Raw genomic sequence first — 18,262 nt, 5'->3', positions numbered from 1 at the left:
TATAGTGTGTATATAGTGTGTGTTACCTGTATCTAGTCCCTGTGTGTATAGTGTGTATATAGTGTGTGTATAGTGTGTATATAGTGTGTGTTACCTGTATCTAGTCCCTGTGTGTATAGTGTGTATATAGTGTGTGTTACCTGTATCTAGTCCCTGTGTATATAGTGTGTGTATAGTGTGTATATAGTGTGTGTTACCTGTATCTAGTCTCTGTGTGTATATAGTGTAGTGTGTATATAGTGTGTATAGTATAGTGTGTATAGTATGTATATAGTGTGTGTATATAGTATAGTGTGTATATAGTGTGTGTTTATATAGTGTAGTGTGTGTTACCTGTATCTTGTCCCTGCGTCTCTGCTGCTCAGCCAGTTTGTTGGTGAGGGCACTCCGTCTGGCCCGGAGCTCTCGGATGTCGTCCTCACTGCCATCATCACCGTCCGACACAGACGACTCCGCCTCCACGATGACGTCATCACTCTGCGACACAGCAACGGAAGAGAAGGACGAGTTACAAAACTGACACACACACAATCACACACACACACACACAATCACACACACACACAATTACACACACACACAATTACACACACACACAATTACACACACACAATTACACACACACGACTCAGTTAACCAAGGTCTTCCTGAAGGAGACTAGTTGCTATATGATAACTGACCATTGACATGGAAATCAATGTTGTGGGGTTCAGCATTAAAACTAAAACACGGTTGAATCAGCTGGTTGAATCAGCTGGTTGAATCAGCTGGTTGAATCAGCTGGTTGAATCAGCTGTTTAACTTCCGTTGTTTGGGTAAAAGCCAGCGACACACAGGGGACAGGAGACGGACACACCTCTCTCTCTGTCTGCGAGTCCTGTCTGCTGCGTGCGTCGCCGGGGCGACCGGGTTGGGGAGAGGTTGCCATGGAGACGTACTTCCCTCCTTTAAAAGCCAGGAGAGGTTCTTCCTGTCCACACAGAGCCTCCAGGAAATACTTCAATACTGTTACCCTTTTACAGTCTGCTGCTATCGTCTAGAGAGAGGGAGAAAAGGGGGGGAGAGGGAGAAAAGGGGGGGAGAGGGAGAAAAGGGGGGGAGAGGGAGAAAAGGGGGGGGGGGAGAGGGAGAAAAGGGGGGGGGGGAGGGAGAAAAGGGGGAGGGGGGAGAAAAGGGGGGGGAGGGAGAAAAGGGGGGGGGAGAGGGAGAAAAGGGGGGGAGAGGGAGAAAAGGGGGGGGGGAGGGAGAAAGGGGGGAGAGGGAGAAAGGGGGGGAGAGAGAAAAGGGGGGGAGAGAGAAAAGGGGGGGAGAGGGAGAAAAGGGGGGGGGGAAGGGGGGGAGAGGGGGGAGAGGGAGAAAAGGGAGGGGGGAGGGGGAGAAAGGGGGGGAGGGGGAGAAAAGGGGGGAGGGGGAGAAAAGGGGGGAGAGGGAGAGAATATTGGTCTACAGATACGGTTTTATGATTGTGTGTGTGTGTGTGTGTGTGTGTGTGTGTGTGTGTGTGTGTGTGTGTGTGTGTATGGTGGATAAACTCACTGTATCCCCGGTGCAGTCTACGTAGCAGGGTTCCTGAGGGGCGGCGAGCAGCGGGACGAAGCCGGCCAGTAGCCTGTCCTCCTCCAATAGCAGCAGGCGGAGCTCCTCATCCCCCTCGCCTCCGTCCCCGTCTGCCTTGTACAGAGGCGCCTCGCCGTGGTCGACACGCGCCAACGCATTACACAGGTCTGCGAGGCTACGCCACACATCAAGACTACAGCTACAGGGGGAGAGAGAGTGTGTGTGTGTGTGTGTCAGTGTGTGTGTGTCAGTGTGTGCCTCAGAATCTTTTAAATTAAAAGTCTTACGTTTGAAATTGAGTGCCAATTCCACCCACCCAGTCAACAAACAGGGAAAAAAAGAGCTCATCGTGTGTGTGTGTGTGTGTACTTACTCTATACGGCAAGGTGGAGGATTCCATTGGTTGGGGTGTCCAAGCATCCAATCAGACCAGACCTTGACGCTAGGCAGCAGCTCCCTCAGGTCCAATGGAAAGGCAGAAACTCTCACCATCCCCTCCTGCCCCTCTTCTCTCTCCTCCGCTGGGATGGGCTCTGAGTGATTGAGATTTAGCGAGTGAGTGCTTAATAAAGAATTAGCAAATGAGTGCCGATCTACTTCGATCAAGAGGCTAACAAGGAGGCTACTCCTAGCACGGTGCTTCTGAATAAACAGCGCCTCTTCTCAGGATTCCTGAGAGGGACAGGCGGATAAATTTGTGATGAGCCAGTTTCGCCAACAAGATTGTTTGGCTCGGGGCTCTCCACCCCCAAATATTTACTGTGGCAACAGTGCTCTCAAGTTACCGGTTGCCAAGGTCCCCGAACCTGGTATGGGCCGGGCATCAGAACGCACCGTTCCTTCACCACGTTCAGACACGGTTGTCAAGAGTGTTGGATCGATAAAACATCCCAGTCCTCAGGGTGTTGGATCGATAAAACATCCCAGTCCTCAGGGTGTTGGATCGATAAAACATCCCAGTCCTCAGGGTGTTGGATCGATAAAACATCCCAGTCCTCAGGGTGTTGGATCGATAAAACATCCCAGTCCTCAGGGTGTTGGATCGATAAAACATCCCAGTCCTCAGGGTGTTGGATCGATAAAACATCCCAGTCCTCAGGGTGTTGGATCGATAAAACATCCCAGTCCTCAGGGTGTTGGATCGATAAAACATCCCAGTCCTCAGGGTGTTGGATCGATAAAACATCCCAGTCCTCAGGGTGTTGGATCGATAAAACATCCCAGTCCTCAGGGTGTTGGATCGATAAAACATCCCAGTCCTCAGGGTGTTGGATATGAAAAACATCCCAGTCCTCAGGGTGTTAGATCGATAAAACATCCCAGTCCTCAGGGTGTTGGATCGATAAAACATCCCAGTCCTCAGGGTGTTGGATATGAAAAACATCCCAGTCCTCGGGGTGTTGGATAGATAAAACATCCCAGTCCTCAGGGTGTTGGATCGATAAAACATCCCAGTCCTCAGGGTGTTGGATCGATAAAACATCCCAGTCCTCAGGGTGTTGGATCGATAAAACATCCCAGTCCTCAGGGTGTTGGATCGATAAAACATCCCAGTCCTCAGGGTGTTGGATCGATAAAACATCCCAGTCCTCAGGGTGTTGGATCGATAAAACATCCCAGTCCTCAGGGTGTTGGATATGAAAAACATCCCAGTCCTCAGGGTGTTGGATCGATAAAACATCCCAGTCCTCAGGGTGTTGGATCGATAAAACATCCCAGTCCTCAGGGTGTTGGATCGATAAAACATCCCAGTCCTCAGGGTGTTGGATATGAAAAACATCCCAGTCCTCGGGGTGTTGGATAGATAAAACATCCCAGTCCTCAGGGTGTTGGATCGATAAAACATCCCAGTCCTCAGGGTGTTGGATCGATAAAACATCCCAGTCCTCAGGGTGTTGGATCGATAAAACATCCCAGTCCTCAGGGTGTTGGATCGATAAAACATCCCAGTCCTCAGGGTGTTGGATCGATAAAACATCCCAGTCCTCAGGGTGTTGGATCGATAAAACATCCCAGTCCTCAGGGTGTTGGATCGATAAAACATCCCAGTCCTCAGGGTGTTGGATCGATAAAACATCCCAGTCCTCGGGGTGGCACTGGGCACCTCATGAGATAATATATGAGAGACTAGCAGCGTGTTTCGTCCAGTGGCGGACATGCAGAGTGTCACCATGGGTGATGAGGACATGTTGAGGACATGTAGAGTTTCACCATGGGTGATGAGGACATGCAGAGTGTCACCATGGGTGATGAGGACATGTAGAGTGTCACCATGGATGATGAGGACATGTAGAGTGTCACCATGGGTGATGAGGACATGCAGAGTGTCACCATGGGTGATGAGTGATGAGGACATGCAGAGTGTTACCATGGGTGATGAGGACATGCAGAGTGTCACCATGGGTGATGAGGACATGTAGAGTGTCACCATGGGTGATGAGGACATGCAGAGTGTCACCATGGGCGATGAGGACATGCAGAGTGTCACCATGGGTGATGAGGACATGCAGTGTCACCATGGGTGATGAGGACATGCAGAGTTGAGGACATGTAGAGTTTCACCATGGGTGATGAGGACATGCAGAGTGTCACCATGGGTGATGAGGACATGCAGAGTGTCACCATGGGTGATGAGGACATGCAGAGTGTCACCATGGGTGATGAGGACATGCAGTGTCACCATGGGTGATGAGGACATGCAGAGTGTCACCATGGGTGATGAGGACATGCAGTGTCACCATGGGTGATGAGGACATGCAGAGTTGAGGACATGTAGAGTTTCACCATGGGTGATGAGGACATGCAGAGTGTCACCATGGGTGATGAGGACATGCAGAGTGTCACCATGGGTGATGAGGACGGTGACGCATCTTTCCAGATCTCACAACGTGGGTGTGGATCTACTTTCCGCGAGGGGGGGTCCTATCTCTACGGAGTGGAGACTGCACCCCTCGGTTGTGGCCAATGTACACTAACAGTCAAAAGATTGTACAATAATAGTGAATACATCAAAACTACTAAATAACACATACGGAATCATGTAGTAACCCAAACAAACGTTTTAAAAAATCCAAATATATTTTATATTGGAGATTCTTCAAATGAAGCCACCATTGGCCTTGATGACAGCTTTGCACAATCTTGGCATTCTCTCAACCAGCTTCACCTGGAATGCTTTTCCAACAGTCTTGAAGGAGTTCCCACATATGCTGAGCACTTTTTGGCTGATTTTCCTTAACTCTGCGGTCCAACTCATCCCAAACCATCTCAAGAGATTGTGGAGGCCAGGTCATCTGATGCAGCACTCCATCACTCTCCTTCTTGGTCAAATAGCCCTTACACAGCCTGGAGGTGTGTTGGGTCATTGTCCTGTTTAAAAACAAATGATAGTCCCACTAACTGCAAACCAGATGGGATGGTGTATCGCTGCAGAATGCTGCAGAATGCTGTGGTAGCCATGCTGGTTAAGTGTGCCTTGAATTCTAAATAAATCACAGACAGTTTCACCAGCAAAGCACCATCACACCTCCTCCTCCATGCTTCATGGTGGGAACCACACATACAGAGATTCAGTCTCACAAAGACACGGTGGTTGGAAACAAAAATCTCAAATTTGGACTCATCACACCAAAGGACAGATTTCCAACGGTCTAATGTCCAGTGCTCGTGTTTCTTGGCCCAAGCCAGTCTTTTCTTCTTAGTGGTGTCCTATGGTAGTGGTTTCTTTAGTAGTGGTTCCTTTAGTAGTGGTTCCTTTAGTAGTGGTTCCTTTAGTAGTGGTTCCTTTAGTAGTGGTTTCTTTGCAGCGATTTGACCATGAAGTCCTGATTCACACAGTCTCCTCTGAACAGTTGATGTTGAGATGTGTCTGTTACTTGAACTCTGTGAAGCATTTATTTGGGCTGCAATTTCTTAGGCTGGTAACTCTAATGAGCTTGAACTCTGCAGCAGAGGTAACTCTGGGTCTTCCTTTCCTGTGGCGGTCCTCATGAGAGACAGTTTCATCATTGTGCTTGATGATTTTTGTGACAAAGTTCTTGAAATGTTCCATATTGACTGACCTTCATGTCTTAAAATACTGATTGACTGTTGTTTCTCTGTGCTTATTTGAGCTGTTCTTGCCATAATATGGACATGAACTTTTACCAAGTAGGGCTATCTTCTGTATACCACCCCTACCTTGTCACAACACAACTGATTGGCTAAAACATATTAAGGAAAGAAATTCCACAAAATTAACTTTTAACAAGGCACACCTTGTTAATTGAAATGCATTCCAGGTGACTACCTCTTGAAGCTGGTTGAGAGAATGCCAAGAGTGTGCAAAGCTGTCATCAAGGCAAAGGGTGGCTACTTTGAAGAATCTCAAATATATTTTGATTTGGTTAAAACTTTTTTGGTTTACTACATGAGTCCATAGGTGTTATTTCATAGTGTTTATGTCTTCACTATTACTCTACAATGTAGAAAATTATACCGAATGAAGAAACACCCTGGAATGAGTTGGTGTCCGAACTTATGAGGTCCTGTACATGTAAAGAATCACAAGAAGACCCGCATTGCAGTCTGCCCTTCTCAATAAAGGGATCTGAGCGCTCCGTTGGGAACGGATGCTTTGGCCTATCAGTGGCCTCGGACCCTGCTCTATGGATCTGATTCAGGCCACCGTGGCGAGGGTCCACTGTTGATTTTGGTGGCTCCCCCTGTTGGGACAGACAACCCTGGTTCCTAGAGATGATCCGCCTTTTTGGGCCCAATATCAAATCAAATGGTATTATTTGTCGGCCAACATAACCGTTTACACCTTAACCGCGAAATACTAACCGACAACGCAGTTAAGAAAATAGAGTTAACAACAACATTCCTGAATAAACTTAAGTTTAAAAAATAAATAATAAAATAACAATAATGAGGCTGTAAAAGGGGTACTGGTACCAAGTCAATGTGTGGGGGTACAGGTTAGTAATGAGACTATATACAGGGGGTACCGGTACCAAGTCAATGTGTGGGGGTACAGGTTAGTAATGAGGCTATATACAGGGGGTACCGGTACCAAGTCAATGTGTGGGGGTACAGGTTAGTAATGAGACTATATACAGGGGGTACCGGTACCAAGTCAATGTGTGGGGGTACAGGTTAGTAATGAGGCTATATACAGGGGGTACCGGTACCAAGTCAATGTGTGGGGGTACAGGTTAGTAATGAGGCTATATACAGGGGGTACCGGTACCAAGTCAATGTGTGGGGGTACAGGTTAGTAATGAGGCTATATACAGGGGGTACCGGTACCAAGTCAATGTGTGGGGGTACAGGTTAGTAATGAGGCTATATACAGGGGGTACCGGTACCAAGTCAATGTGTGGGGGTACAGGTTAGTAATGAGGCTATATACAAGGGGTACCGGTACCAAGTCAATGTGTGGGGGTACAGGTTAGTAATGAGGCTATATACAGGGGGTACCGGTACCAAGTCAATGTGTGGGGGTACAGGTTAGTAATGAGGCTATATACAGGGGGTACCGGTACCAAGTCAATGTGTGGGGGTACAGGTTAGTAATGAGGCTATATACAGGGGGTACCGGTACCAAGTCAATGTGTGGGGGTACAGGTTAGTAATGAGGCTATATACAGGGGGTACCGGTACCAAGTCAATGTGTGGGGGTACAGGTTAGTAATGAGGCTATATACAGGGGGTACCGGTACCAAGTCAATGTGTGGGGGTACAGGTTAGTAATGAGGCTATATACAGGGGGTACCGGTACCAAGTCAATGTGTGGGGGTACAGGTTAGTAATGAGGCTATATACAGGGGGTACCGGTACCAAGTCAATGTGTGGGGGTACAGGTTAGTAATGAGGCTATATACAGGGGGTACCGGTACCAAGTCAATGTGTGGGGGTACAGGTTAGTAATGAGGCTATATACAAGGGGTACTGGTACCAAGTCAATGTGTGGGGGTACAGGTTAGTAATGAGGCTATATACAGGGGGTACCGGTACCAAGTCAATGTGTGGGGGTACAGGTTAGTCGAAGTAATTTCTACATGTAGGTGAAGTGACTATGCAGAGATCATAAACAGTTTATGGGGCCCAATGTGTGGGGGTACAGGTTAGTAATGAGGCTATATACAGGGGGTACCGGTACCAAGTCAATGTGTGGGGGTACAGGTTAGTAATGAGGCTATATACAAGGGGTACCGGTACCAAGTCAATGTGTGGGGGTACAGGTTAGTAATGAGGCTATATACAGGGGGTACCGGTACCAAGTCAATGTGTGGGGGTACAGGTTAGTAATGAGGCTATATACAAGGGGTACCGGTACCAAGTCAATGTGTGGGGGTACAGGTTAGTAAGGAGGCTATATACAGGGGGTACCGGTACCAAGTCAATGTGTGGGGGTACAGGTTAGTCGAAGTAATTTCTACATGTAGGTGAAGTGACTATGCAGAGATCATAAACAGTTTATGGGGCCTAAATCCCATATCTGCTGTCGCGGGTGGCAAATTGTTTCCGTGTGCCTTGGGTTGCCGTGGAAGCGAGCGAGTCCACAGTTTCCGGTGTTAGTGCAGGTTTCCTGTGGGTTTAAGCCTTGGGTTAGCGTGGCAGCGAGCGAGTCCACAGTTTCCGGTGTTACTACCAAGGGCGAGCTCGATATCCATTGGCCCGTTTTGGGGTTGCAGCGTGATTTCAGGTGACTATGATTTGTTGTTGACTCCCCGTAGTATGTTATACCTTGTTCCCTCCTTCAGAGAACAGTGGTTATTGCCATAACTGTACGTTATCGTATGCCCTTACGTGTGTGTGTGTGTGTGTGTACCTGCGGGTGTGTCTCTCAGCAGCTCTGTGCAGCGTTGGACCAGCAGAGAGAACATGGCCAGACCCAGAGCTGTAGTCTGTTCCTGTAACACAGATCTCACCTCACTATCTCCTCCTAGAGAGAGGAGAGGAGAGGAGGAGGAGAGGAGAAAGAAGAGAAAGGGGAGAGAGGAGAGAGAGAGGGGAGAGAGAAGAGAGAGAAAGAGAGAGAGAGAGAGGGGAGAGAGAAGAGAGAGAAGATAGAGAGGAGAGAGAAGAGAGAGCAGAGAGAGAGAGGGGAGAGAGAAGAAAGAAGAGAAAGGGGAGAGAGGAGAGAGAAGAGAGGAGCGAGAAGAGAGCAGAGAGAAGAGAGAAAAAGAGAGCGAGAGAGAGAAGAGAGAGAGAGAGAGAGAGAGAGAGAGAAGAGAGAGAGAAGAAGAGAGAAAAAGAGAGAAGAGAGAGAGAGAGAGAGAAACATTTAGTCACAGGCTTGAGTGTTGCTGGCACAAGGTCACACTTCTGTGTGTATGTTACCTCTGCTCTGAGCGTTGTGTATCGTGAACATGTTAATGGTGATGATCTGCAACATGCGTGTGCTGCCCAGAGGAGAGGGGCTGTGTTGGAGCAGCACGGTGAACTCCTGGAGAACCCGACTGGCCACCGAAGGGAACGACTCCATGCTGCAACACATTATGCTAATTTAGCAGACACTCCTTACCCAGAGGGACTTACAGACGTCACAGAAAGACAACCACGCATCACAGGGACTGGAAGCTAAATCTATCTTACGAAACAGCAGCTAACTCTCATAATCAGTGCGAGTTAGAAAAGCTGTCTGTGACAAGACTACATGAAAATGAAGTCTACATATTTTAAAAAACAAGCTTGCGCACACACACACACACACACACACACACACACACACACAGGGCAGAGTACTCACCCCACTTTAGTGAAGAGTTTTCCGTGAGCGTGGAGGAAGCTGAGTGTAAACCTCTTATTGAGCTGCAGACAGAAGCAGAGAGACAGGAGCAACAGAGCACTGATGAGTCAGACAGTCTGTCATTGATTAGACATGTCTGTCCTGCCATCTATCACTGTTAAATGCTATTTCTCTGTGACATCATTGGCCTTGGTATGAGTGCTATTATAAGAGCTAGGTGAAGGGGACGGGTTATAACAGCTAGGTGAAGGGGACTGGTTATAACAGCTAGGTGAAGGGGACGGGTTATAACAGCTAGGTGAAGGGGACGGGTTATAACAGCTAAGTGAAGGGGACGGGTTATAACAGCTAGGTGAAGGGGACGGGTTATAACAGCTAGGTGAAAGGGATGGGTTATAACAGTGGTTATAACAGCTAGGTGAAGGGGACTGGTTATAACAGCTAGGTGAAGGGGAATGGTTATAACAGCTAGGCGAAGGGGACTGGTTATAACAGCTAGGTGAAGGGGACGGGTTATAACAGCTAGGTGAAGGGGACTGGTTATAACAGTAGTTATAACAGCTAGGTGAAGGGGACGGGTTATAACAGTGGTTATAACAGCTAGGTGAAGGGGACTGGTTATAACAGTGGTTATAACAGCTATTTGAAGGGGACTGGTTATAACAGTGGTTATAACAGCTATGTGAAGGGGACTGGTTATAACAGCTATGTGAAAGGGACTGGCTATAACAGGTTACAACAGCTAGGTGAAGGGACTGGCTATAACAGGTTACAACAGCTAGGTGAAGGGGACTGGCTATAACAGGTTACAGCAGCTAGGTGAAGGGGACTGCCTATAACATGTTACAACAGCTAGGTGAAGGGGACTGGCTATAACAGGTTACAACAGCTAGGTGAAGGGGACTGGCTATAACAGGTTACAACAGCAAGGTGAAGGGGACTGGCTATAACAGGTTACAACAGCAAGGTGAAGGGGACTGGCTATAACAGGTTACAACAGCTAGGTGAAGGGGACTGGCTATAACAGGTTACAACAGCAAGGTGAAGGGGACTGGCTATAACAGGTTACAACAGCAAGGTGAAGGGGACTGGCTATTAACAGGTTACAACAGCTAGGTGAAGGGGACTGGCTATAACAGGTTACAACAGCTAGGTGAAGGGGACTGGCTGTAACAGGTTACAACAGCTAGGTGAAGGGGACTGGCTATAACAGGTTACAACAGCAAGGTGAAGGGGACTGGCTATTAACAGGTTACAACAGCTAGGTGAAGGGGACTGGCTATAACAGGTTACAACAGCTAGGTGAAGGGGACTGGCTGTAACAGGTTACAACAGCTAGGTGAAGGGGACTGGCTATAACAGGTTACAACAGCTAGGTGAAGGGGACTGGCTGTAACAGGTTACAACAGCTAGGTGAAGGGGACTGGCTATAACAGGTTACAACAGCTAGGTGAAGGGGACTGGCTGTAACAGGTTACAACAGCTAGGTGAAGGGGACTGGCTGTAACAGGTTACAACAGCTAGGTGAAGGGGACTGAGCAGAAAGGAGAGGGAATGAGAGAATTTGACAACAGGCCAACTTACATCAGAAAATAAGAAAGAAAGGAGGGAAACAGAGAAAGAGTAAATGAGTCTTGGAAACAAACAGAGATTTCTCACTAACTATTGATTTATCAATGGGGGTCGTCTTCAGAAACACCCTGTGTGTGTCTGCATGGTGAGAGAGGATGTGTGTGTGTGTGTGTGTGTGTGTGTGTGTGTGTGAGGATGTGAGTCTGTGTGCGCGTGTGTTTACGGGGTAGTATCTCCATGGAGATGGCAATAACAAGAGCACCATGGCCCACGAAGCACCGTCTGTCTGCTACAGAGGGTGTGTCACAGAGCACCACTTCCTGGGAGAGAAAACATCTCTAGTATGTAAAACATCTCTAGTATGTGTGTGTGGAAGGAGAGAAATATGATCCGGAATCTGGTAAAATCAACAAACAGAGACACAGAGAGAGGACAGAGAAAGAGAGAGAGAGACACAGAGAGAGGACAGAGAAAGAGAGAGAGAGGCAGACAGAGAGAAAGAGAGAGACATATTTCCCTCAGATTACACAGATCCACAAAGAATTCGAAAACAAATCCTATTTTGATAACCTCCCATATCTACTGGGTGAAATTCCACAGTGTGCCATCACAGCAGCAAGATTTGTGACCTGTTGCCACGAGAAAAGGGCAACCAGTGAAGAACAAACACCATTGTAAATACAACCCATATTTGTGCTTATTTATTTTATCTTGTGTCCTTTAACCATTTGTACATTGTTAAAACACTGTATATATACATAATATGACATTTGTAATGTCTTTACTGTTTTGAAACCTCTGTATGTGTAATGTTTACTGTTAATTTTTATTGTTTATTTCACTTTATATATTCACTTTGTATGTTGTCTACCTCACTTGCTTTGGCAATGTTAACACATGTTTCCCATGCCAATAAAGCCCTTGAATTGAATTGAGAGAGAGAGACAGACAGACACAGAGAGAGACACATAGAGAGATACAGAGAGACCCAGAGAGAGACACAGAGAGAGACACAGAGAGACCCAGAGAGAGACACAGAGAGACAGAGAGAGACAGAGAGAGACACAAAGAGACAGAGAGACACAGAGAGACACAGAGACACAAAGAGACACAGAGACACACAGAGAGAGACAGAGAGACACAGATAGACACAGAGAGAGACAGAGAGAGACAGAGAGACACAGATAGACACAGAGAGAGACACAGAGACACAGAGAGACCCAGAGAGACCCAGAGAGACACAGAGAGACACAGAGAGACACAGAGAGAGAGACACAGAGAGAGAGACACAGAGAGAGAGACACAGAGAGACCCAGAGAGACCCAGAGACACAGAGAGACACAGAGAGACCCAGAGAGACAAAGAGAGACACAGAGAGACACAGAGAGAGAGACACAGAGAGAGAGACACAGAGAGAGAGACACAGAGAGACACAGAGAGACCCAGAGAGACACAGAGAGAGACACAGAGAGAGACACAGAGAGACACAGAGAGAGACACAGAGAGAGACACAGAGAGAGACACAGAGAGAGACCCAGAGAGAGACCCAGAGAGACCCAGAGAGACACAGAGAGACCCAGAGAGACACAGAGAGAGACCCAGAGAGACACAGAGAGAGACAGAGACACAGAGAGACACAGAGAGACAGAGAGACACAGAGAGAGAGACACAGAGAGAGAGAGACAGAGAGACACAGAGAGACACAGAGAGACACAGAGAGACACAGAGAGACAGAGAGTAAAGACAACATCCAGTATAAAAGAGCTGGAACAGAACCAGAAGAGAAGCTGCAGATAATCCAGAAGAGTGTGTATATGCATGGATGGTGTGTGTGTGGTGTGTGTGTGGTGTGTGTGTGTGGTGTGTGTGTGGGTGTCAGTGTAAAGTGTTCTACTCACATCACTAGGGCTGAGGTTGCCCAGTTCTCCTTCCTGTTCAGAGTCTCTGCTGGACTCGCTGCCCCCGCGGTGTGATGACGGAACCCCTGCCTGTCCAATAGGGCCGACCCAGATCTCCACCCTGGCCCCTTCCTCCCCCCGTCCTCCTCCTCGGACCCCGGGGCCCCTGGACCCCCCCTCCCACTCCTGCTTCCTCCTCCGCTCCATCTGGTCCGCCTGGGGGGGTGAAAGGTCAAGGGGTCAGGGGTCAAAGGGGCAGGTGAGAATCCCTGCTTCCCAATATCACGTGTTATAAAGGCCTGGTGTTAGGTTGTGTTTGGTCAATGAATACATTAGCTGGGTTATGACTTGAGGTGTGTGTGTCTTTTATGTGTATGTGTGGTGTATGTGTGTGTGTGTGTATGTGTGTGTGGTGTGTGTGTGTGTGTGTGTGTGTGTGTGTGTGTGTGTGTGTGTGTGGTGTGTGGTTTGTGTGTGGTGTGTGGTGTGTGTGTGTTCGGTGTGTGTGTGGTGTGTGTGTATGTGTGTGTGGTGTGTGTGTATGTGTGTGTGTGTGTGTGGTGTGTGTGTGTGTCTGACCTTGCGTTTGGCCTCTTCAAACAGACTCATGAGACTCTCCTTGGCAGTGAGGATGGGGTTGGAGGCAGCAAGGCTACGCATGTAGTAATACACTGCATCCAACTTCCTCTTCTAGAGAGAGAGGGGGGGTGGGGGGGGAGAGAGGGGTGAGGGGGGGGAGAGGGGGGAGAGGAGAGGGAGAGCGAGAGATGGGAGGAAGGGAGAGAGAGAGGGGGAGGAGAGGGAGGAAAGGAGAGAGAGAGCGCGAGAGAGGGGAGGAAAGGAGAGAGAGAGGGGAGGAGAGGGGGAGAGGGAGGGGGAGGAGAGGGAGGAAAGGAGAGAGAGAGAGCGAGAGAGGGGAGGAAAGGAGAGAGAGAGGGGGAGGAGGAGGGGGAGGAAAGGAGAAAGGGGGGGAGAGGGAGGAAAGGAGAGAGGGGGGGAGAGGGAGGAAAGGAGTGAGAGAGAGAGGGAGAGGGGGAGGAGAGGGAGGAAAGGAGGGAGAGAGAGCGAGAGAGGGGAGGAAAGGAGGGAGAGAGGGGGAGGAGAGGGGGGAAGGAGAGAGAGAGAGGGAGGGAGGGGGGAAAGGAGAGAGAGAGCGAGAGAGGAAGGAGAGAGAAGGGGGAGAAAGAAAGAGAGAGGGGGCGAAGAAGAGGGGAGGAAAGGAGAGATTGAGAAATATGTGATATTTCTCTTAAGATCTTGGCTATACTGGCCACACAAAAAAAGTACAGTTCACCCCCCCCCCCCCCCCTCCCTTCGACTCTCACCGTGTAAACAGTGATCCTCCCCTCTCCTCCCCCTCTCACCCCCCCCTCCCTTCGACTCTCACCGTGTAAACAGCCAGCAGGGCCAGCTGGTTGTAAGGTCGTCCGTTCTTAGGAGCAATCTGCTGGGCCTTCAGGTACCAGCTAGACGGGAGGAGGAAGAGAGGAGCACATTGTGTCTGAGTCTCCTTCGCAAGAGAGACCTATAAAGGAGTCTTATTTCATATGTACAACATTTTAACAACACTAGTCCCCCCCCCCCCCCCCCCCCCCCCATTTACGATTCGTCAACGGACAGGAACACGGATAAGATGCTTTTCCCTGGTGGCCACGGTACGGTACCTGCGGGCCTTGCCGTAGTTAGCCGAGTCGCTGGCTTGCTCTCTGTAACGGGCGATGTCCCCCTGACAGATCAAACACCGCTGGGCACTGATCAGAGCATACTTCACCTGGAGCAACACACATTGTAACACTGTTCAATACACGTGGGACCCTAGAGAATCTACAACGGGGAGAACGAGGACACAATCCACACATTCAAATTGATTTAAAAAAATATATAATTTATTCGTTTTTTAACTTGTCCATTTGGACAACTGAAATGTATATTCTGGTTGTCGGGCCTGTAGGGAAAAAACTAAAATGTATAAAACTATTTATACAATTTTCCCGAGTTTGTCATAAGACAACGAACAGAATGCATCAGTGATTTCGTATTTCCTGCAACTCTCTGAAGAGGCAATGATGATGATGACGCTAAGTAGACGAAGGCTTTTCCCAAAAAACATAAATGAAATGTTGTTAACAGCCTGTTTACCTGCCAGAATGATATTGTGATTATTTTCCAAACTCTACCATCGCATGTGCTACAAAAACACTGTTAAAAACTCAAATTAAAAGATAACTACACCCAGAAATAGAAAATGTATTAGATTTTTCCAAAAGTGGTCTCCTGATGTGGTTTAAGCATTGCTGTGGACTTAGAACATCCTATTTCGTTGTTTTTTTTTTTTCAGTCTGAACACTCATCACATGTACACACACACACACACACAGTCTGTAAACACACACACACAGTAGTCGTGTCGTTCTGAACACACATCACGTGTACACACACACACACACACACACACACAGACACACAGACAGACAGACACAGACAGACACACAGACAGACACACAGAGGTCGTGTCGTTCTGAACACACATCACGTGTAGACAGACAGACAGACAGACACACACAGAGGTTGTGTTGTTACCGTCTTGCGTAGTGGACGTGGTCTGATGGCCATGCCGTCCATGTAATCCTCCAGTTTAAATTGAAACACCGTCTGAAGCTTCTGCAGCAGTGCATCAAAGAACGCCGTCCCCTGGGAAACAAACACAGTGCATCAAAGAACGCCGTCCCCTGGGAAACAAACACAGTGCATCAAAGAACGCCGTCCCCTGGGAAACAAACACAGTGCATCAAAGAACGCCGTCCCCTGGGAAACAAACACAGTGCATCAAAGAACGCCGTCCCCTGGGAAACAAACACAGTGCATCAAAGAACACCGTCCCCTGGGAAACAAACACAGTGCATCAAAGAACACCGTCCCCTGGGAAACAAACACAGTGCATCAAAGAACACCGTCCCCTGGGAAACAAACACAGTGCATCAAAGAATACCGTCCCCTGGGAAACAAACACAGTGCACCAAAGAATACCGTCCCCTGGGAAACAAACACAGTGCACCAAAGAATACCGTCCCCTGGGAAACAAACACAGTGCATCAAAGAACACCGTCCCCTGGGAAACAAACACAGTGCATCAAAGAACACCGTCCCCTTGGAAACAAACACAGTGCATCAAAGAACACCGTCCCCTTGGAAACAAACACAGTGCATCAAAGAACGCCGTCCCCTGGGAAACAAACACAGTGCATCAAAGAACATCGTCCCCTTGGAAACAAACACAGTGCATCAAAGAACGCCATCCCCTGGGAAACAAACACAGTGCATCAAAGAATAAGGTCCCCTGCTAGTCCCAGTTAGCAGCACAAAACAAAATGCTAGTCCCAGTTAGCAGCGCAAAACAAAATGCTAGTCCCAGTTAGCTGCACAAAACAAAATGCTAGTCCCAGTTAGCTGCAAAAAACAAAATGCTAGTCCCAGTTTGCTGCACAAAACAAAATGCTAGTCCCAGTTAGCAGCCCAAAACAAAATGCTAGTCCCAGTTAGCTGCTAGTCCCAGTTAGCTGCACAAAACAAAATGCTAGTCCCAGTTAGCTGCTAGTCCCAGTTAGCTGCTCAAAACAAAATGCTAGTTCCAGTTAGCTGCTAGTCCAAGTTAGCTGCACAAAACAAAATGCTAGTTCCAGTTAGCTGCTAGTCCCAGTTAGCTGCACAAAACAAAATGCTAGTCCCAGTTAGCTGCACAAAACAAAACACTAGTCCCAGTTAGCTGCTAGCCCCAGTTAGCTGCACAAAACAAAATGCTAGTTCCAGTTAGCTGCTAGTCCCAGTTAGCAGCACAAAACAAAATGCTAGTCCCAGTTAGCAGCGCAAAACAAAATGCTAGTCCCAGTTAGCAGCGCAAAACAAAATGCTAGTCCCAGTTAGCTGCACAAAACAAAATGCTAGTCCCAGTTAGCTGCACAAAACAAAATGCTAGTCCCAGTTTGCTGCACAAAACAAAATGCTAGTCCCAGTTAGCAGCCCAAAACAAAACGCTAGTCCCAGTTAGCTGCTAGTCCCAGTTATCTGCACAAAACAAAATGCTAGTCCCAGTTAGCTGCTAGTCCCAGTTAGCTGCTCAAAACAAAACACTAGTCCCAGTTAGCTGCTAGCCCCAGTTAGCTGCACAAAACAAAATGCTAGTTCCAGTTAGCTGCTAGTCCCAGTTAGCAGCACAAAACAAAATGCTAGTCCCAGTTAGCAGCGCAAAACAAAATGCTAGTCCCAGTTAGCAGCGCAAAACAAAATGCTAGTCCCAGTTAGCTGCACAAAACAAAATGCTAGTCCCAGTTAGCTGCACAAAACAAAATGCTAGTCCCAGTTATCTGCTAGTCCCAGTTAGCTGCTAGTCCCAGTTAGCTGCACAAAACAAAACAAATATTAGACAGCAAGGCCTTTGATCCTGGAGGGGATCCTCTGCTGTCATCGTGCAAATGCTTGATTTTGGAAGGAGCTCGCCACTTAGCTAGGTAGCTAACTAGCTACTAAATTAGCAGAACTGCAGCGCATTTAGCACATTCTAGACAGTTCACTTAAGCTATAAGATATGTAGCTGGCAAACATTGAATTGCGAATTCCCTGCTGTAACTAGATCACCCGGAGCATACTGGACAATAGAGAGACTCACAAGGCTCCGGTCGTTGTACGTAAACAAACACCATGTGACTGGGGTCAACCAGGAAGCTTCATAATGATACGTGTGACATGAATAAAAAAAACGTCAAAGAAATGGTTTCAACGGTATTGACGGTATTGAAAAACCATCACGTGGCTTTTTTTCTCCAAATACCCCGGTATAAGGCCCAAGCCTATCACCTAAACGTTCACATGCAGGCTAATTATTTAAGGACAATTACATCCACTTGTATTTTTTTTTAATAACAATTTCTAGTGTTTTTTTCCCGTTTATCTAATCAATTTAAGATGGGCTATTTTGGTTTATGTTCTTGAAGGCCAAATTCTATAGCTGGTGCTTACGCTACGTGGCGTGTGTTCAGTGCGTCTACCTCGTCCAGCAGAGTGAGCAGCATGGGGGTGATGCGCAGGGTTGAGTCTCCGCTGGGGTCTTTGAGGAGCTGTCTGAAGTGCTCTATAACCTGGTAGAACACGTTCTTCCATAGAGCCTGGTCCAGGTTCTGACTGTCACTGAACTCTATGTCTGTTAGGATCACCCGCTCATATAGGGTCAACAGGTCAGCTCTGGGGGGAGGGGGTGAAAAGGAGACAAGACAGAATGGAGCTTAGTCAGTTTTCAGACAAGTTGCAGCCCCCAACATATTACCAAGTTGGAGCTCCCACCCTCAAACCATCCTACCCTGTCCCTCCATCCTACCCTGACTACTCCTCCGTCCCTCCATCCTACCCTGTCCCGTCTCCTCCCTCCCTCCTACCCTGTCCCTACCTCTCTCCTACCCTCCATCCTACCCTGTCCCTCTCCTCCTTCCCTCCATCCTACCCTGTCCCT

The 18,262-nt window shown here is 48.0% G+C and overlaps 1 protein-coding gene across 3 annotated transcripts in view; it reads right to left on the bottom strand.

Moving 5' to 3' along the window:
• smg6 (telomerase-binding protein EST1A) overlaps positions 1 to 18,262 on the bottom strand; it is a 44,461-nt gene that overhangs the window by 20,131 nt on the left and 6,068 nt on the right. For 2 of the 3 annotated variants that reach the window (XM_036989494.2, XM_090188793.1), the window contains 13 exons: positions 17,805 to 17,997; positions 15,343 to 15,453; positions 14,427 to 14,533; positions 14,150 to 14,228; positions 13,342 to 13,452; positions 12,763 to 12,978; positions 9,293 to 9,354; positions 8,884 to 9,029; positions 8,372 to 8,485; positions 1,931 to 2,090; positions 1,537 to 1,756; positions 857 to 1,036; positions 334 to 477 (listed from right to left, as the gene is read on the bottom strand). In XM_036989494.2, coding sequence (XP_036845389.2) covers positions 334 to 477; positions 857 to 1,036; positions 1,537 to 1,756; positions 1,931 to 2,090; positions 8,372 to 8,485; positions 8,884 to 9,029; positions 9,293 to 9,354; positions 12,763 to 12,978; positions 13,342 to 13,452; positions 14,150 to 14,228; positions 14,427 to 14,533; positions 15,343 to 15,453; positions 17,805 to 17,997 — 1,843 coding nt within the window. Of the gene's footprint in view, positions 1 to 333; positions 478 to 856; positions 1,037 to 1,536; positions 1,757 to 1,930; positions 2,091 to 8,371; positions 8,486 to 8,883; positions 9,030 to 9,292; positions 9,355 to 12,762; positions 12,979 to 13,341; positions 13,453 to 14,149; positions 14,229 to 14,426; positions 14,534 to 15,342; positions 15,454 to 15,811; positions 15,948 to 17,804; positions 17,998 to 18,262 lie in introns of those variants that run through there. The other variant, XM_090188795.1, reaches the window with a different exon arrangement.

This window comes from Oncorhynchus mykiss, chromosome 10 (genome assembly GCF_057628025.1).
Source record: "Oncorhynchus mykiss isolate SJ-2025 chromosome 10, ASM5762802v1, whole genome shotgun sequence".
NCBI lineage: Eukaryota > Metazoa > Chordata > Actinopteri > Salmoniformes > Salmonidae > Oncorhynchus > Oncorhynchus mykiss.
Note: the sequence above shows the minus strand (reverse complement) of the source record. Positions and strands in the feature narration are given on the sequence as shown.